The 16,222-nt window shown below is 53.1% G+C and overlaps 1 protein-coding gene across 1 annotated transcript in view; it reads left to right on the forward strand.

The window, feature by feature from the left end:
* Positions 1–1,211: 1,211 nt before the first annotated feature.
* COL26A1 (collagen type XXVI alpha 1 chain) overlaps positions 1,212–16,222 on the forward strand; it is a 164,323-nt gene continuing 149,312 nt past the window's right edge. Inside the window, exon 1 of the mRNA XM_052635965.1 lies at positions 1,212–1,369. Within this exon, the coding sequence (XP_052491925.1) occupies positions 1,212–1,369 (158 nt within the window). The remainder of the gene's footprint in view (positions 1,370–16,222) is intronic.

Consider the following 16,222-nt stretch of genomic DNA (forward strand, 5'->3'; position numbering starts at 1 on the left):
ATATGGAGACACACTGAGATATGTAACAGGAGGGTAAGAGTATGGAACCTGCGTGTTCCCTCCATATTTTCAACAGCACCTTCCTGCTCTTCTTCTAACAACAATCCCACAGTTCTTCTGTAAAACGGGTCACAGTCCACCAAGCATTTCCATGCTTGATGGCTTCTCTCCAGTCCTACCTGCATTTTAGGAACTAGGAGCTTCCCACTGTTAGCAGGCTTAGAGCCAGCTTCAGGATGCCAGCCCCTAGGATGCTGTGGGGAGAACTGGAAAAAGATGTCAACCTGGGGAGTGGGGCACAGGCTGGATTTCAGCTCCCACTGGCCCTTTGTGCTGGGTACAAGCCCCGAGGGGATAACGCGGTCCAGAAAACACCAACTTGGGGTCACGTTGGCCTTGGGCTCAGTGTGTGATCTGGGACCCAGTTCTCACACCTGTAAAAGGTGGGATTGTATCATATCCTCCCCCAGCTCCTTCCCAGATATGATGCTTCACAAATCTGTGAGTCTAGGGACAACTTTGCACCCCATACGGAATGCCTCCTTCCTCCAAAGTATCTTCTTGGCTTAGATAGCTGGCAGGTGACAGAGTCTGGAGGTAAAAATGGGAGATGATTCTGCAGACATCTGGATGTGAAAAGATTTAGTTCAAAGAGCCTTGGACAAGGAGCGTGTATCTTTCCTGCTTAACATTTTTGAGCATCAGTTTGTACCTCTGAAAAATGGGAATGGCACCACCTAATACAGACCACCATGCTGTAGGGATTAAACCACACTGCCCAGGTGAGCACGCGAGGAACAGGGTGGGTGCTCCGGAAGGTTTGCAACCTGAAGGTTTGGTTGGGAGGTTTCTAAAGAGCTTGTGTGCAGGGACCCAGGCACAAGGTCTGGCTTTCGGGGCTCGCGGCTCCCGGGACCCCCAGCGGAGCAGGAACACCCTTTCCCCCGGCTCGGCCTCCATGGCGCCTCCTCGGCCCCGGACCGCCGAGGGTTAATGAGAAAGCCCCACGCCCCCTTTGACGGCGCAGAGCCCACCTCGCCGAATTTGAAAAGGCGGCCCTGAGAGGCGTGGGCGCCCCCCAGGCACTTCCAGCTCGGACCCCGGCTCCGCTCTCTCGTCGGCGCGCTCGCTCGGCTCCGGCGGGGGCCGCCGGTGCGCTCCCGACCGTCCTCCCGCCCGGGACTCCGGGTCCCCGCGGGCGGCCGCGCAAGATGAAGCTGGCTCTGCTCCTGCCCTGGGCGTGCTGCTGCCTCTGCGGGTCGGCGCTGGCCACCGGCTTCCTCTACCCCTTCCCGGCCGCGGCCCTGCAGCAGCACGGCTATCCTGACCCGGGCGCCGGCTCCCCCGGCAGCGGCTACGGGGGCCGCCGGTGAGTAGCCGGGCGCGGGGGTGCGGGGTGGGGGGGCGGGCGGCGGGCCCGGGGGACTCGGGGAAGCCGGGGTCTGGAGGCGCGCGGGGGTGGGGGCTTAGGGGCTGCAGATCATGGGGTTGGGGGTTGGGGGCGCGGGCGGCCGGGGCAGGGGACGCCGGGTGGTTGAGAACTGGGGGCCTGGGGACTCGGGGCGGTCCGGGGCTGGGGGCGCGGAGGTGGAGATTGGGGCTTGGGAGGGTGGGATTGGGGGCTGGGGGCGCAGGACGGTTGAGGACTGGGGGGTGAGGACAAGGGTGATCGCGTGCTAGGGGCACCGACTGTGGGGGCTGAGGGCGCGGGGCCGCGGGACCGGAGGTGCGGGGCTGAGACTGGGGTGGTCTCTGGCCGCGTCCACCCCCCTTCGTTTCCTTGCTCTCCGAACCTTCGCCCCTTCGGCTCCCGAATCCGAGCCGAGGCGGCTCAAACCTGCGGCGGGGGTGCGCGGAGGGGGGCGACCGTGGCGGGCCGGGGCTCGGTGGCCCAGTTCCTGCAAGTTCACCGGCTCACGTGGCTCCGCCGCGCTCACCTGCGCGGCCGCGGCTTTGTGTCGGGGAGCAGGTTCCCGCGACGCCAAGGCCTTGCATTCGGGCCCCCCACTCACACGCCGGCCGCCAGAGACACCGGAGGGGCGACTCCGTCCGGCCTTTGGGGCTGGGCCCGCGGAGCAGCCTGGGCTGCGACTCCCCAGACACCGGGGAACGGGGACCCGGCTCGGATCGCAAGAGTCCGCGGCGGCCTGGGAGAGGGAGCTGGGTCCCCGAGCCCGCGGTGCCGGGACGCTCCCGCGGCCACCTCCTCTGCCGGCAGGTGGCGCGCTGGCCACCCCAGGACCGTTCGGGCAGCGTCTCCTCAATCCGTGATTGGATCCCCCCAGAAACCGCGTGAGCCCGCCAGTAGAAGTTGCCAAGTCTTTTCGTTTGCGCAACTCGCCCGAATTTAGCCTTTCCCATTTAATAGTAATTACGACTCACACAGCTGTGTTACCGTTCTTGAACACATCCTGCGTTGGTGCCAGCCGTCTCTTTTGATCCTAAAACCACCCCAGGGTTAGCGATTAGAGTATAATACTGTCTTTTCTTTAACCGAGGAAACATGGGCTCCGAGAGAGGTCCCCAGGTTCAGTGGCAACTCAGGACTCACCTCCTGTTTTCTTTCTCCAAATCCTGTGCTTTCTAGGGTACCACGGGGCTTATTGTTTACGGAGCAAGGCAAGAAGCGACAAGTCCCGGTTCTTTTGTCCTCCTTGGTGTTTCCCAAGCCTGGCAGGGCTGCCAAGGTGAATTCCGGCAGAGCCTTGTGTTGAGGAGACCGGGAAGTTTTGTGTCGGTACACTGCATGCCTGGTTCAAGCGGTTCTCAGAAGAGCGTATAAAAGTACTTCTGGAAAATTTTGCATGCAATTTAATTTCCTTCATTTTGCTTGGAAATGCTCACCCAAGGCTTCTATTAGTATTTTTCTCCAAACACCCAGAGTAGTGTGGAATCTGCACACTTCCACAGGAGAATATTTTAAAAACTAAGTTTTTCAAGTTGAAAAATGATATTTTTAAGAACTCTCACTTATGAAAAATTCAATCTATATGTAGGTGTATATATATATATGTATGTATGTATGTATACAGTTGGTAATAATAATAGTGTGTGTGCTCAGTCATGTCTGACTCTTTGCGACTCCATGGACTGTAGCCTGTCAGGCTCCTCTGTGTATGGGATTTTTTCAGGCAAGGATCCTGGAATGGGTTTTCATTTCCTCTTCCAGGGGATTTTCCCGACCCAGGGATTGAACCCACTTCTCCTGTGTCTCCTGCTTTGGCAGGTGGATTCTTTACCACTGTGCCACCTGGGGAGCGCGTATCAAGTTGGTAGGAAACCATTTTTGGCCGTTTCCCGCATGGAGAGACCTGGGCTTGACCAGGTCAGAGGAGAGAGTGAAAGAGAACTCCCATTCCCTCCACCCCCGCCCCTGCTCTGTCTGCTTGTGTCCTGTTTGGATATTTTACAAGGAGCATATACCCATGTATTACTTTTGTAATTCAAATGTGTGTGTGTGTGTGTGTGTGTGTGTGTGTGTGTGTGTGTGTGTATTGGGGTTGGGGAGGGGAGGTGTAAAAGGCTCCTGCAGCCTGGACTGTGCATGCTGAGAGGGACCAGATGGGAAGTCCATGCAGGGAGCCAGTGAATGGGGGATGCGGGTTCTGGCGTTTGGTAGATTGGAACTCGGGGACTTCCAGAGATAATTTGGAAAGGATGGTTTTGGCACCAATAAAAAGAGTCCCAAACAAATGTCATCTCGCAGAACTCTTTCCACCAGGATGGGAGCAGGGAGAAGGTGTATTACGTTCATGGAGGAACTGGATGACTGTGGAAAATGGGTTTCCAAATGGGATCCTGGGAGGTGCTAAGGAGGCCTGGGGCAGGTTGAGATAGTTGCTTTGGAGCCTGACTGAGCCTTTCCACCCGAAGGCCTGTGTGGGCACTGCAGGCACTAGATTCGGGTCTGGGCGAGTTGTGGGCGGGTGTCACACGTTCCTGAGTCTGATTCACTCCAGCGGCAGAAGGCGTGGGGACAGCGTTTGGCACCGGGCTCTTCACAGCGTTGGCCTCTGCTTGGCTCCATACATATGTTTACAGTGGCTTGGTTTCAGTTGATGGGCAGGGTGACAGGGCTGTTTCTTGACAAATGATCTTCTCTTATTTCACGGTTATTGGTCCCATGTTCTCTTTTCTCTGTGTGTGTATGTGCCTGTGCCTGCCCTCCTGGACCGGGCGTTTGGGTCTGACATGTTCTGGGTGCATCTTGCTTTTTATGCCGGGGTGCTCTGCTCTGGTCACCTCCATTACAAGCCCAGCGTGGGCCTCTCGGATGAAGCTAGTTTGGCAGAAAGAAGAGGACATCAATTCCTTAGAGACCCATTTCCAGTAAAATCTTGCAGCCCTGTGTTTGGGCCACTAATGACTTTTGTCAGCCACAGAGGGTTCAGATGCCAAGTAAAAGCTAAAGAGAAATGTAACATTAACTGACCAGGAGGCTTGCATAAGGATGGAGCCCCCAGCTCCACACCCTTGTCCTTCCATTGGACCTGAATAAGGCTAACACATTGGTGAAGCTCTTTGAAGTGAAAGTGAAAGTCACTGAGTCCTGTCTGCCTCTTCATGACCCCATGGGCTATACAGTTTAAGAATTTTCCAGGCCAGAATACTGGAGTGGGTACCTGTTCCCTTCTCCAGGGTATCTTCCCAACTCAGGGATTGAACCCAGGTCTCTGGCACGGCAGGCGGTTTCTTTACCATGTGAACCACCAGCCTGTGTATTTCAGTCTCCTTCCTGTCTCCCTCCCTCCCTTTCGCAGATGGTGATTAGACGTCTCATCTGTTATCACCTCCTCATGTCTGTATCCAACTCTAAAGGGTCCCGCACAGCAGCGAGTGACCAGAGCATGAGTGAAAACCAGAGAGAGGGCCTCTCCACCCGATTCTGGGTGCACAGTTCTCAGCTGGGGAGGGAGAGGTTTTAATTTGAATAAGAGTTTTAATATTAATTCTTGGAGTGAGAATGTTCTGCTAAGAGAAACCAGAAGAGTGGTGAAGATCTGCCCAGATTTTAAGCAGAGGAAGGAACGAATACACCCACAGGGTGGGGTCATGGGGCAGGGGCGAGGGACAGAGTTGCTTTTGCTTCTGCCCTGAAGAATGGCTTGCGTCCCGTAAACCTGTTCCTCCTGTACAGGGTGTGAGGCTTGAGGACAAAGGGAGACCATGTGCTGCAGGGCCGAGTGTTTATAGGTTATACAGTAAGCTAATGGATGGTTAAATAAGTAGGTTTGATCTTCCAACCTTGATGAGTAATTGCTCCATATACTCAAAGGTCCAGATAGTCAAAGGTATGGTTTTTCCAGTAGTCATGTACAGATGTGAGAGTTGGTCCATAAAGAAGGCTGAGCACCGAAGAATTGCTGCTTTTGAATTGTGGTGCTGGAGAAAACTCTTGAGAGTTCCTTGGTCTACAAGGAGATCAAACCAGGTAATCCTGAAGGAAATCAATGTGGAAAGCCAAGTCCTAAGAAGAATTCTCAGATACTTTAGAATTCGCTGCTCTGGAAAATGGTGGTAGGAGGAGGAAGGCTTCGCATGGACCAACTGTCCTCACTGCTTTTTTTGTCTTAATTTTTTTGGCAGGGAAGCCTGGCGTGTGGCAGTCCATGGGGTCAGAGAGAGTCGGACAGGACTGTGAGACAGAACAATCTCTTCTTTGTTGTTGTTTAGTCACTAAGCCATATCCAGCTGTTTTTGAGGTCATGGATTGTAGCATGCCAGGCTCCTCTGTCTTCCACTGTCTCCCAGAGTTTGCTCAAATTCATGTCCATTGAGTTAGTGATGCTCTGCCACGCCCTTCTCCTTTTGGTTCAATCTTTCCCAGCATCAGGGTCTTTTCTAATGAATCAGCTCTTCACATCAGGCGATCAAAGTATTGGAGCTTCAACTTCAGCAACAGTCTTTCCAATGAATATTCAGGGTTAATTTCCTTTAGGATTGACCTGTTTGATTCCATTGCTGTCCAAGGGACTCTCAAGAGTCTTCTCCAGCACCATAACTCAAAAGCATCAATTCTTCGGCATTGAGCCTTTTTTATGGACCAACCTCATATCCGTACATGACTACTGGAAAAAACATAGCTTTGACTAGATGGGCCTTTGTCAGCAAAGTGCTGTCTCTGCTTTTTAATATGCTGTCTAGGTTTGTCATAGCTTTTCTTCCAAGGAGCAAGCGTCTTTTAATTTCATGGCTGCAGTCACCATCCTCAGTGATTTTGAAGCCCAAGAAAATAAAGTCTGTCACTGCTTCCACCTTTCCCCCCTTCTGTTTGTCATGAAGTAATGGAACTGAATACCATGATCTTAGTTTTTTTAATGTTGAGTTTCAAATCAGCTTTTTCACTCTCCTCTTTCACAGTCATCAACAGACTCTTTAGCTCCTCTTCACTTTCTTCCATTAGAGTGGGATAATTTGCCTATGTGAAGTTTTTGTTATTTCTCCTGGCAATCTTGATTCCAGCTTGTGATTCATCCAGCTCAGCATTTGGCATGATTTACTCTGCATATAAGTTAAATAAGCAGGCTGACAATATACTCTTTTTGCAGTTTTGAACCAGTCAGTTGTTCCATGTCCGGTTCTTACAGGAGGCAGTGACCAAAATCATCCTCTTCTTTAAAAGGAGGCTTTTCCCTTTCTGCCATTAACTTGGTGAAGAAAGGCAGTTGTCCTGTAGGATCCCAAGTTCTAGATTTGGCTGGCTACTCCCAAGCGGTGTAAATAACTTGATCCACTATCCCCTGTATCTCTTCTATATTAGAAATTAGGTGTGAATGTTTGATTAGATTTAGGGTCTTTTATTTGGGAGAGTGGGGGAGGGCAAGAATGTTTCATAGTTGGTCCAGTGGATCTTGTAAGATCGTGTGTTATGGATTGAATGCTTATGTTCTCTCCACCCCCTAATTCATATGTTGAAGCTCTAACTTTCAGTGTGATGGCATTTAGAGATGAGGCCTTTGGAAGATAATTATGAAGATGAAGATTTAGATGAGGTCATGAGGGTCAGGTCCCCATGATGGGAATAGTGTCCTTCTAAGAAGAAGAAGAGAGACTAGAGTGTCGTCTCTCACTCTCCCTTCCGATGTGTAGACCCCAGAGTCAGCTGTCCGCAAGCCAAAAGGATAGTCCTTATCAGGAACTGAATCGGCACCTTGATCTTGGACTTCCCCGCCTCCCAATCTGAGAAATAAATGTCTGGAGTCTAAGCCAGTCAGTCTGTGGCATTTGATAAGGCAGCCCAAGCTGACTAGTACTGGTGGACATGACTTTTTTTTCCTCCCGGAGTGTTGGGTTTTAAACCTCCGCCAGAATACCACTGTCTACAGGTTCTCACTTCCTCCTCTCTCTTTTCTTCTCAATTCATTTTGAAGAAACTAGGCCTTGCTAGCATTCTCCTTGTTTAAGGTTTTGTTGATTATAGGGCTTTCCCCTGGCTCAGCGGTAAAAAATATCCGCCTGCAATGCAGGAGACTTGTGGGAGACGAGGGTTCGATCCCTGGGTCAGGAAGATCCCCCGGTGAAGAGAATGGCAACCCACTCCAGTATTCTTGCCTGGAAATCCCCTTGGACAGAGGAGCCTGGTGGGCTATAGTCCATGGGGTGACAAAGAGGAGGACACAACTGAGCAACTAAGTCTTGTACACAGGTGGTGTACTAGCTCCATTGTTCTGCACTCAGCTTTGTTGTTTCATGATGGACTGTGGAGACTGCGCTAGAGCAAGGCATAGGTAGCTTTCTGCATTTCTTTTGTTTTTCACAATTTAAAAATTTGTGGTTAAAAATTTTTTTAGCTACATAAACCATAAAATTTACCATCTTCACCATCTTTAAGTATAGAGTTCAGTGGTATTAAATACATTGAGTGTGGCCTACCTGTCAGCCCCATCCATCTCCAGAATGTTCATCTCGCCTGCGTTCATGTTTGTAGCTCTATAGTGCTTGGTGGTGCCAACGACTGTAGTTGTTTTCAGCGAGCCCCTGCTAATAGACATTGTGTTATTCTAACCTTTTGGGTCACATGTAATGCCACGGTAAATAGCTTTGTGAGTTATTCATTTCATGTTTTTAAATTTTTTAAAAACCTTTGTTTTTGGCTGTGCTGGGTCTTCACTGCCGCACAGGCTTTTCTCTACTTGTGGCGAGTGGAGGCTGCTCTTGAGTTGTAGGGCGAGGACTTCTCATTATGGTGGCCTCTAGATGCGGAGCACAAACTCTAGGGTGTGTGGACTCAGTCGTTGTGGCTCCCAAGCCCTAAGGCACGGGCTGAGTAGCTCCTCGGCATGTGGAATCTTCTCGGACCAGGGATCGAACCTGTGTCTCCTGCATGGACAGGTGGATTCCTTACCATTGAGCCACTAGGAAAGCCCCTCATTTCATATTTTTGCCAATGCCTCTTTAAGATGCATTTTAAAAAGTGGGCTTTCAGAGTGAGAAGGTAAATACGTGCATAATTCTGCCAGATAGTATCATAGAAGTTATACTGTTTTGTATTCCCATCAGCAGGTTTTTCTTGGGGTGTATTTGAAGATGACACTTCAGTGATGCTGAGTCAAAATGGCCTTGGGGAGGGGATGAAAACAGCCTTCCCTGGCCAATGTCACCTGTCAGTTCCGCCCACCCCTCACATTTGTGCGGTCACAGATGGAAAGCTGAACGTTGTATGTATGGTATGAACATTGTATGTATGTATGTATGGTAAAGAATCTGCCTGCAATGCAAGAGACCTGGGTTTGATCCCTGGGTCAGGAAGATCCCCTGGAGAAGGGAAGGGCTACCCACTCCAGTATTCTTGCCTGGAGAATCCCATGGACAGAGGAGCCTGGTGGGCTACAGCCCGTGGGACTGCAAAGAGTTGGACACTGAGGGTGTAACACTATCAGTTCAGTTCAGTCTCTCAGTCGTTTGACTCTTTGCTATAAACTATTAAAATAAATTCTGTCACTGACCTTGACAAACACATCCTACTAATGACCTGGGGGTGGGGGGTTGAGGCTCACTTTTAGAAATCTTGCCTCCGTGAATTTTGTGCGGGACTTGGCGGTGCAGGAAGACCCCCCTTTCTCTTCCCTCCTTGTGCCCCAGACAGCTCGCCCTGATCCGGCCTCACCCACACAGCCTGGACGCTCCCATCCAGCCCACCACCTGCTCCTCACCCAACCACTGCCACCTGGCTGCATCTCCTGCCTGAGTGTGTCGGGGAGGGAGTTCTGGGCCCCTGGGTACCCATACTTGCTCTCAGTGGGGCTGGGCTCTGGGGGTCATATCCCCTCAGCCCCATGGTCTCCTTGCTCTGTGGGGTGGGATGTGGCCAGAGGGGGCAAGACAGGGGCTGCAATAGCTCACTGCCTAGGATGGGGCTCCTCTTGCCCAGGTTTAAGGCATTTTTGGGGGGATGTGGAGTGAGTCTTGGGGATGGAGCAAGGATGCGTGTACCCCAAATCCTCAAAAGTTGGATGGCCTTTCCCCAGAAGACCATTGCCACAGAAGGTCGCGGTGACTGAGCTAAGCCGTCTGCGTCCAGGTGTTCCCACCCCGCGTGCTCTTCCTGGTCCCCTGTTAGACTGTGAGGACCGCAGGGGACGTCACCTGCCTGTTGGGGGCCTGGCCCAGGGCCAGGAATAGAGTCAGGCTCTGCCAGTTGTGTGGAGTGAACCAGAGTGTATCCACCAAGGACCCACTGAGGCTGCGAATTCAGAGCGGATGCGGGTCCTGCCAGGGGTCACTTTGCAGGCGAGTGGCATGGGACACGCAGGAGCTGGGGATGCAGAGATCCCTTCCAGAGATGATGGGGAGCTTTGGGGAAGGAGCGTCCAAGGTGGCTCACAGGGATTTTGTTCTGGCTCCTTTAGAAACACATCTGTATTCTGGCCTGACCTTCAGAGCTTTTACCGATTTTCACACTGTTCTAAGAAGTGACAGGATGGAGTTCAGAACTTGCGACTGCTTTTGGTTTTCCGTTTAGAAACTCTCTGGCCAGTCAAGATTTTGGAAAGGGTCTGATCCCTGACATGCTGACAGTGCTGGAGCCAGGCTATTTCTTCCTTCTTCCTCCGGGCCTCCCACCTGCCTCCCTCCCCCGGCTTCCCAGGCAGGACCTGTGCAGGGACCAAGGTGCAGTGCTCCGCAGGGCCCACACTTGGAGCTCAGGGCTTTGTCTCCAGTACTGTCTCCCACTTCTCAGTGCTCTTTAGCCTTGAATGCGTGCTTTGTAAGGGACGTCTGATGGGACCGTGATGCACCAGGGACTTGATCCCCAGTGTTGACCATGAGCCACCTCTCAACACCTCCCACCACCTCCCTGGTGTCTGTTCTCTGCTACTCACTCCCCACCCTCTGGCACCACAGGTCCACCTGGCCTCCCCATCTCCACCCCTGCCCAATGACAACTGCCGCCCTCTGCCTCTGGCTGGAGCCTGGATGTGCACTCCGAGAGGGCTGGGATTGGGTGCACGCACCCTGTGGCACCCTGGAGTGGGGCATGGCAGCGGGAGTCCCCGCCCTGGGCTGGCCATGCCATAGTGTGCTTAGTGGGCGACTCAGCAGGGCAGACCCTGATCCTGGCATGTCCTGGGGAGAGATGGTAATACCCTGAAAGGGTGCCCATGCGCTGTATAATGATGGGCCTTTGGGAGGGGGAGATGCCTGGTTTGACTCCCCTGCCCCTGACCTGGGCGATGCTCCAGCCCGCTGGCTAGTGGGAAAGGTGGCGTGCGCATGCACTTACACCCCGTGGAGTTGCAGGGAGGGGTCTGCCCTTGCTAACCACAAGGGTGTCTGTGCATAAAGGAACACACGCGAAACACTGAACAAATGACAGGTTGAGAAAGAGATAGTAGATAGTATTTACTATCTTTACTGACCCAGCTCTTTGAATGAGGGGTCCCGTAACTTCAGTTTGCACTACGTCCCACAGATTATTTAGCTGCTCTTCGATACAGCATCCCCTAAACAGCAGGGCACTGACTGGCTCATCAGGATGAACTGGGGAGACTGAAGAACTGGATAACCAGACCCATGCAGACTCAGGAAGTCTAAGGCCTGGAAAGCTGATTCTACTGGCCTCCCCAAGTGTTTTTGTTTTTGTTTTTTCCTTTTCTTTGATGCAGCCAGGTTTGAGGAGCCCTGCATGGAGAACAGAGTTTTTTTTTGAGATTCTTTCATCGTGACCCATAGTAGGAAATACCTTTTATATGGTGCTTGAGTCTGTCACACGCGCACACACACACACACACACCCTTGAAATAAGTTTCACAAAATCGTGCTTACTATTACCATATGTGATCCTTTCTTTTTTATTGTATTCTCTCTAGTTCATAAAAAAATGCTTGCCAAGACTCAGAAAATTGATTCCTGCAATGAGAGACCCCTTGCTCTGGGGAAATGCAGGGGTCTTTTGGCTTCCCACCCACCTCTTCCCAGTTCCTGTGCCTCATCCTCTAGGCTCATCTCTGACTCTGAAGTCTCTTTCTTGTTTCTGCTGAGCTGAGGCGCTTGTCCTGTCCGCTCCCTACCCCATATCTCGGCTCCACCCTCTTCTGGGGCGGTCACAAACCCCCCTCCTTCAGGAAGTCTTCCAGGATTGCTCTGTTCCCTTTCTTTGGGTGGTTTCCTATGCCTCCTATATCTGTGGTTGCCTGTGGGCTTTGTACCAAGAACTCACTTCCCGTTCTCCTTTCCTGAAGATAGAATCCTTTGTCTTACCTGTTTCCTCCCGAGCATGGCTCTGACTGGCCCACCAGGGAGCTGAGCGCATGAGCCAGCCTGTGCCCCGAGCCGGGCTGTCTGCCATCCACACACGTGAACTTATCCAAGCTGGGAGTTTAACCACCCAGCCTTCTCAGCCCATGGTCAGGGTCAGTCAGCAGGCTGGAGCTGGGGGCTGAGCCTTGGGGGCAGGGGCTCTCTGCCCTTAGCCTTGAATGGGAGAGGCTCTCTGCTGATTCCACAGGAGTGGATGCTCCTTTCCACCCGCTCATGGGCCCTGTCCCTGCCACTGGATCCACTGTGCCTGGAGTCTTACCTTGAAAAAGCCACTAACAAGCAGCTACTGCACGCTTAGTGCTGGGGTAGTGAGATGACTGTTGGTTCAGACTTGGCCTCTGCCCTTGATGAGTTCAGAGGCGGGTTGGGGAAGCCCCCAGAGCAAGTAGCGGAATTTGCTGTGACACAAATGTGTGCAAAGTGGATCAGGTAGGCAAGGGGCACATGAGCAAGTGCCCGTTTAGGGAAGCTAGGTGTATGGGTGTTTGGGCATCTTTATGTCTAAGTTTTCGCCTCTGTAAAGTGGGAGTGATCAGATCTACTTTGTCAGGCTGTTAGGCTTAGGTGAGTGAAAATTAAAAGTGCTTTGAGAAATATGTCATAAACACTCTGTTCATGCTTGTGATGTGTAGTGTGCTAACCTTGCAAAGAGTGCCAAGAAGGGGGGCGGTTTCACAAACCTAGGAGGCCACAGAATCCTTTGGCTGGGATGATGTTCCAGGCTCTGCTTGTGTGTGTGTGCTTCCACCCCATGGACTGTGGCCCACCAGGTTTCTCTGTCCGTGGGATTTCCCAGGCAAGAATACCATGCCCTCCTCCAGGGGATCTTCCCCAACCAGGGATTGAACCCATGTCTCCTGCAGTGCAGTCAGATTCTTAACTACTTGAGTCATCGGGGAAGCCCATTCCAGACTCTATACCTTGGGAGACGCTGGCCTGGTGAACCAAGGCTATATGCCAAGGTCTTTCTAGAAGAGTCACCTTTGAAGTGGGTCTTGTAGGGTGAGCGGAGGTGTTCTCTGCAGTGACTGGGAAGGGCATTATCGGGCAACAAAACAGCTGCCTGAGGGCTGGGAGTGTGGAGCAGGTGGGCCTTTTGGAATCTGAGGGCGAAGCCTCTTTTCTGCCACCCCAAGGAACCTGGGCTTTGTAACAAGACTTGGCCACAGTGGGTCCCATGCCAGCTTTACTGGTGTGTAGGAGACGGGAGAGGAGAAAGAGAGCCAGAGCAGAGGAGCAGCTAACGGGCCGTGTCAGGAACCCCGAAACAGGGCTGGGCCGGTAGGGATGCAGTTGAGACAGGAGTGCCCAGAGTCTGTGCGGCTGGTAGCATCAAGCCCCTCGGTGGATGGAGGACCAGCGAGAGCAGATTGTAGCCTCGAGCTCCTGGCCTTGCCCAGGGCCCGAGAGGGTGGGTAGCTGGCTCTTTGGCTCCCGGGAACCTGGCAGAGGCTCCACAGTGTTTTCTCAGCTTTGAAAAGCAACGCGGCATGGCGTTACACACCTTTTTGTCAGATACTTGTATTTTTAACATCTAGGGCAGGCTTGTGCGTATCAGGTGTTCCACGGTTGCTTTTTGAGCAAGTGAATGAACAAGTGGCTTGATCTCCGACCTCCGGGAAGCTGAGGGGGTGGCCTCTGCTCCCGTGCAGCTCTGTCATTCTAAGAGGTCCTGGCGTGAGGTCCTTGTCTGCGCTTTGCCCCCACCGACCAGCTCTAGAAGCCGTGTTTAGGGGGGCCACAGAGGTCACCCTGCTCTAGGGGGTCCTGTTTCTTCCTCTGAAGTAGGAAAGTGAAAAAGTGAAAGTGTTAGTCACTCAGTCATGTCCAACTCTTTGCGACCTCGGGGACAGTAGCCCGCCTGGATCCTCTGTCCCTGGGATTCTCCAGCAAGAATATTGGAATGAGTTGCCAGTCTCTTCACCAAGGGATCTTCCCAACCCAGGGATCCAACCTGGGTCTCCTGCATTGCAGGCAGGTTCTTTACCATCTGAGCCAGCTTTGAAGTAGGAGTGGGTGGAAATCACACAGAATGGCCTGAATGTGAATATCTGGTGAGGCCTTCCCCTCAGGGCCCCAGATTTTCTGCACCTCCTTGCCCTTCATCTCGCTGTCCCCTCTCCCCCCTGCACCCCTCGCTACCCCCCGCCCCACCAGCCTCTCTGTTATTTTAAAATCCATTCCCAGAGAAACAATTCCTATGGCAATAAGAACACGACTCCAGGCTTCTCTTGGCTTGAGCTGGTCCGACACTTCATTGCCGCTTCGAGTGTGTGAGCTGGACACGGACCAACTCTGCCTGGGGCGGGGGAATCGAGTAACAATAACTAACTGTTAGAGGATTTTCGGGAATCCTGCAGCGGATCCTTGGGCAGGAGACACACAGCACACTGTTCTCCTCTCTGAAGAATCAGGGGGTCCCCAGCCTCCTTGCCTGGTTCTTCCTTGCTCTGCCTCCCAGAAACATCCCAGGGTCGAAATGGTTCTTTGGTGGCCTGGACGAGACCACCTTGAGAGGAGCTGGATCCAGTCCAGGTTAATTTTGTAACACTCGGGCGAGAGGCAGGGGGGCCCCCACCTCCTGGGCCTCCGTCTGCCCCACCCCTAGCCACCTCCAGAGTGATGGGTGGGAAGGTCAGAGCTGGCCACGCTGACTGCTGACCTCTGCCAGCTCCCCTGCCGCCCGGACTGACGTTGCCAAGCTTGTTCCGTCAGGTGTTAATGGAAGTTATGAGAAGCAGCCTGGGAAGTGCTCGTGAACCAAGCTTGAGAGTTTCCTTCAGAATGAGGGAGGGAGTGAAGAGCAGGCTCTGAAGCCAGGCAGCCTGGCTCTGAATTTCGGCTCTGGGTGGCCCTGACCGAGTCATCTGACCTCTCTGTGCCTCAGTCTCCATATCTGTAAAATGGGCACAGTCGCAGTGTTTTCCTCCTCGGGTCGTTCTGGGGCTTCCATGAGTTTATATTCACAAAGGGCTTGGAACGATATCTAGTAAACACTCTGTGCAGCCCCATGAAGTATAAAGGCTTTCCCGGAGCCGGCAGCGGGCTACTGGGCCTTGCAGAGCTTGGGAAGAAGCAGGGGTTTGCAGACGTCTATGGCCACCAGATCCTTTTTTGGGGAGCATGTTATTTGGGTGGGGTCCCAGAGGCTGTGCTCTGGGGAAGGCTGGCCTAGTGGGTCAAGGTTAAATGCCTCAGTGGTTATGGCAGCTTCCACCTTTTGCAAAGGACCTCTTTCTGGGAGTCATTTGCAACCTCACGCTGCAGTTGCCCCCACCGGTGCTGTAGGGGAGCCAGAGAAATAGAGAAGGGAGAGGCCAGCTGGCTTTTCTGAGTCCCTTAGACCCCGCTCGGGTCTTCATGGCCAAGAGTGAAGGACGGGGGCCCATCCTCACTCCCAGCAGAACCTCAGCCATTGGTGGGGACTGAGCCCTGAGGGTCGCCCTTGGAATATGATTGGGGAGCAGGTTGGGGGGTCTGGAGTCCGGAGGTGCCCATGGTGAGTCAGAGGCAGAGGAGTTCTGAGGAGCTTCATGTCCCGGGAATGTGACAGCTGAGGGGGCCTCATGTGGCCCCAGGATGGGGGAGAAGGGACCAAGGGATCCACAGTCAAGCCGGCCCTTCCCTTCATGGACTCAGTGCCTCACATGTAACGTGAAACTAACAGGATTGGGCTGAGATCAAATGAGGAACGTGTCTGTGAAATATGCAGACTAATTATTACTCAGTGTGGCCTGCTTACTGGCCGAGGGCCCCAGCTCTGCAGCTCCACTTGGCCCAAGTCCACCCTCTGAATAAGACCAGGGGCACCAACACTTGCAGAAGGTTGGATGTTTACTGTGTGTGTGTGTGTGTGTGTGTGTGTGTGTGTGTGCGTGCGTGCGCGCGCGCGCGCGCGCCCACGTGGTGTTTGCGGCCATGCCTGGCTGCGGTTTGCAGTGGAAACATCTTTTGTCTTTGAAGGTATGGTCCCCTCCCCTTTCCTCATTCTGGAAGGTATGGGACTCTGTGGCATTTACTGGGAAGCACCCTAGTTCCCAGCCCTCAGGGAGGCCCAGCTGAAGGGCTGCTGTGCTTTGGAGCCCTCGTGAAGGCTCAGGCTTTTCTCTTCTCCAGAAGGTAGCTTCTGGAATCAGGCCCTGCTGCAGGCTGCAGGCTGCCCACTGACCCTGCCACTGCTGCTGGCCCCCCGGAGGCGCCAGGGCCTTTGGGGAGAAGGGTGGCAGTTTCCTTCTGATTTGGCTCCAGCTGTCTGCACCCCCACCAGTTGCCTCTGGCATCTGACATTTTTGTCATTCCTGCAAGGGCTTATCTGGGGAGTCTGCAGGTACCTCTTCCTGTCCCTCTGTGATGGACTTGGCTATGTGGCTGATTCTCCCTTCTGAGAGGTCTCAACCTGCCCAGATACCCTCTGTTTGGGGGGTCATGAGTTCCTGGGTCTCTTCGGGCTTTGCCAGGCTCC

The sequence above is a fragment of the Budorcas taxicolor genome, chromosome 2 (genome assembly GCF_023091745.1).
Source record: "Budorcas taxicolor isolate Tak-1 chromosome 2, Takin1.1, whole genome shotgun sequence".
NCBI classification, from domain to species: Eukaryota; Metazoa; Chordata; class Mammalia; order Artiodactyla; family Bovidae; genus Budorcas; species Budorcas taxicolor.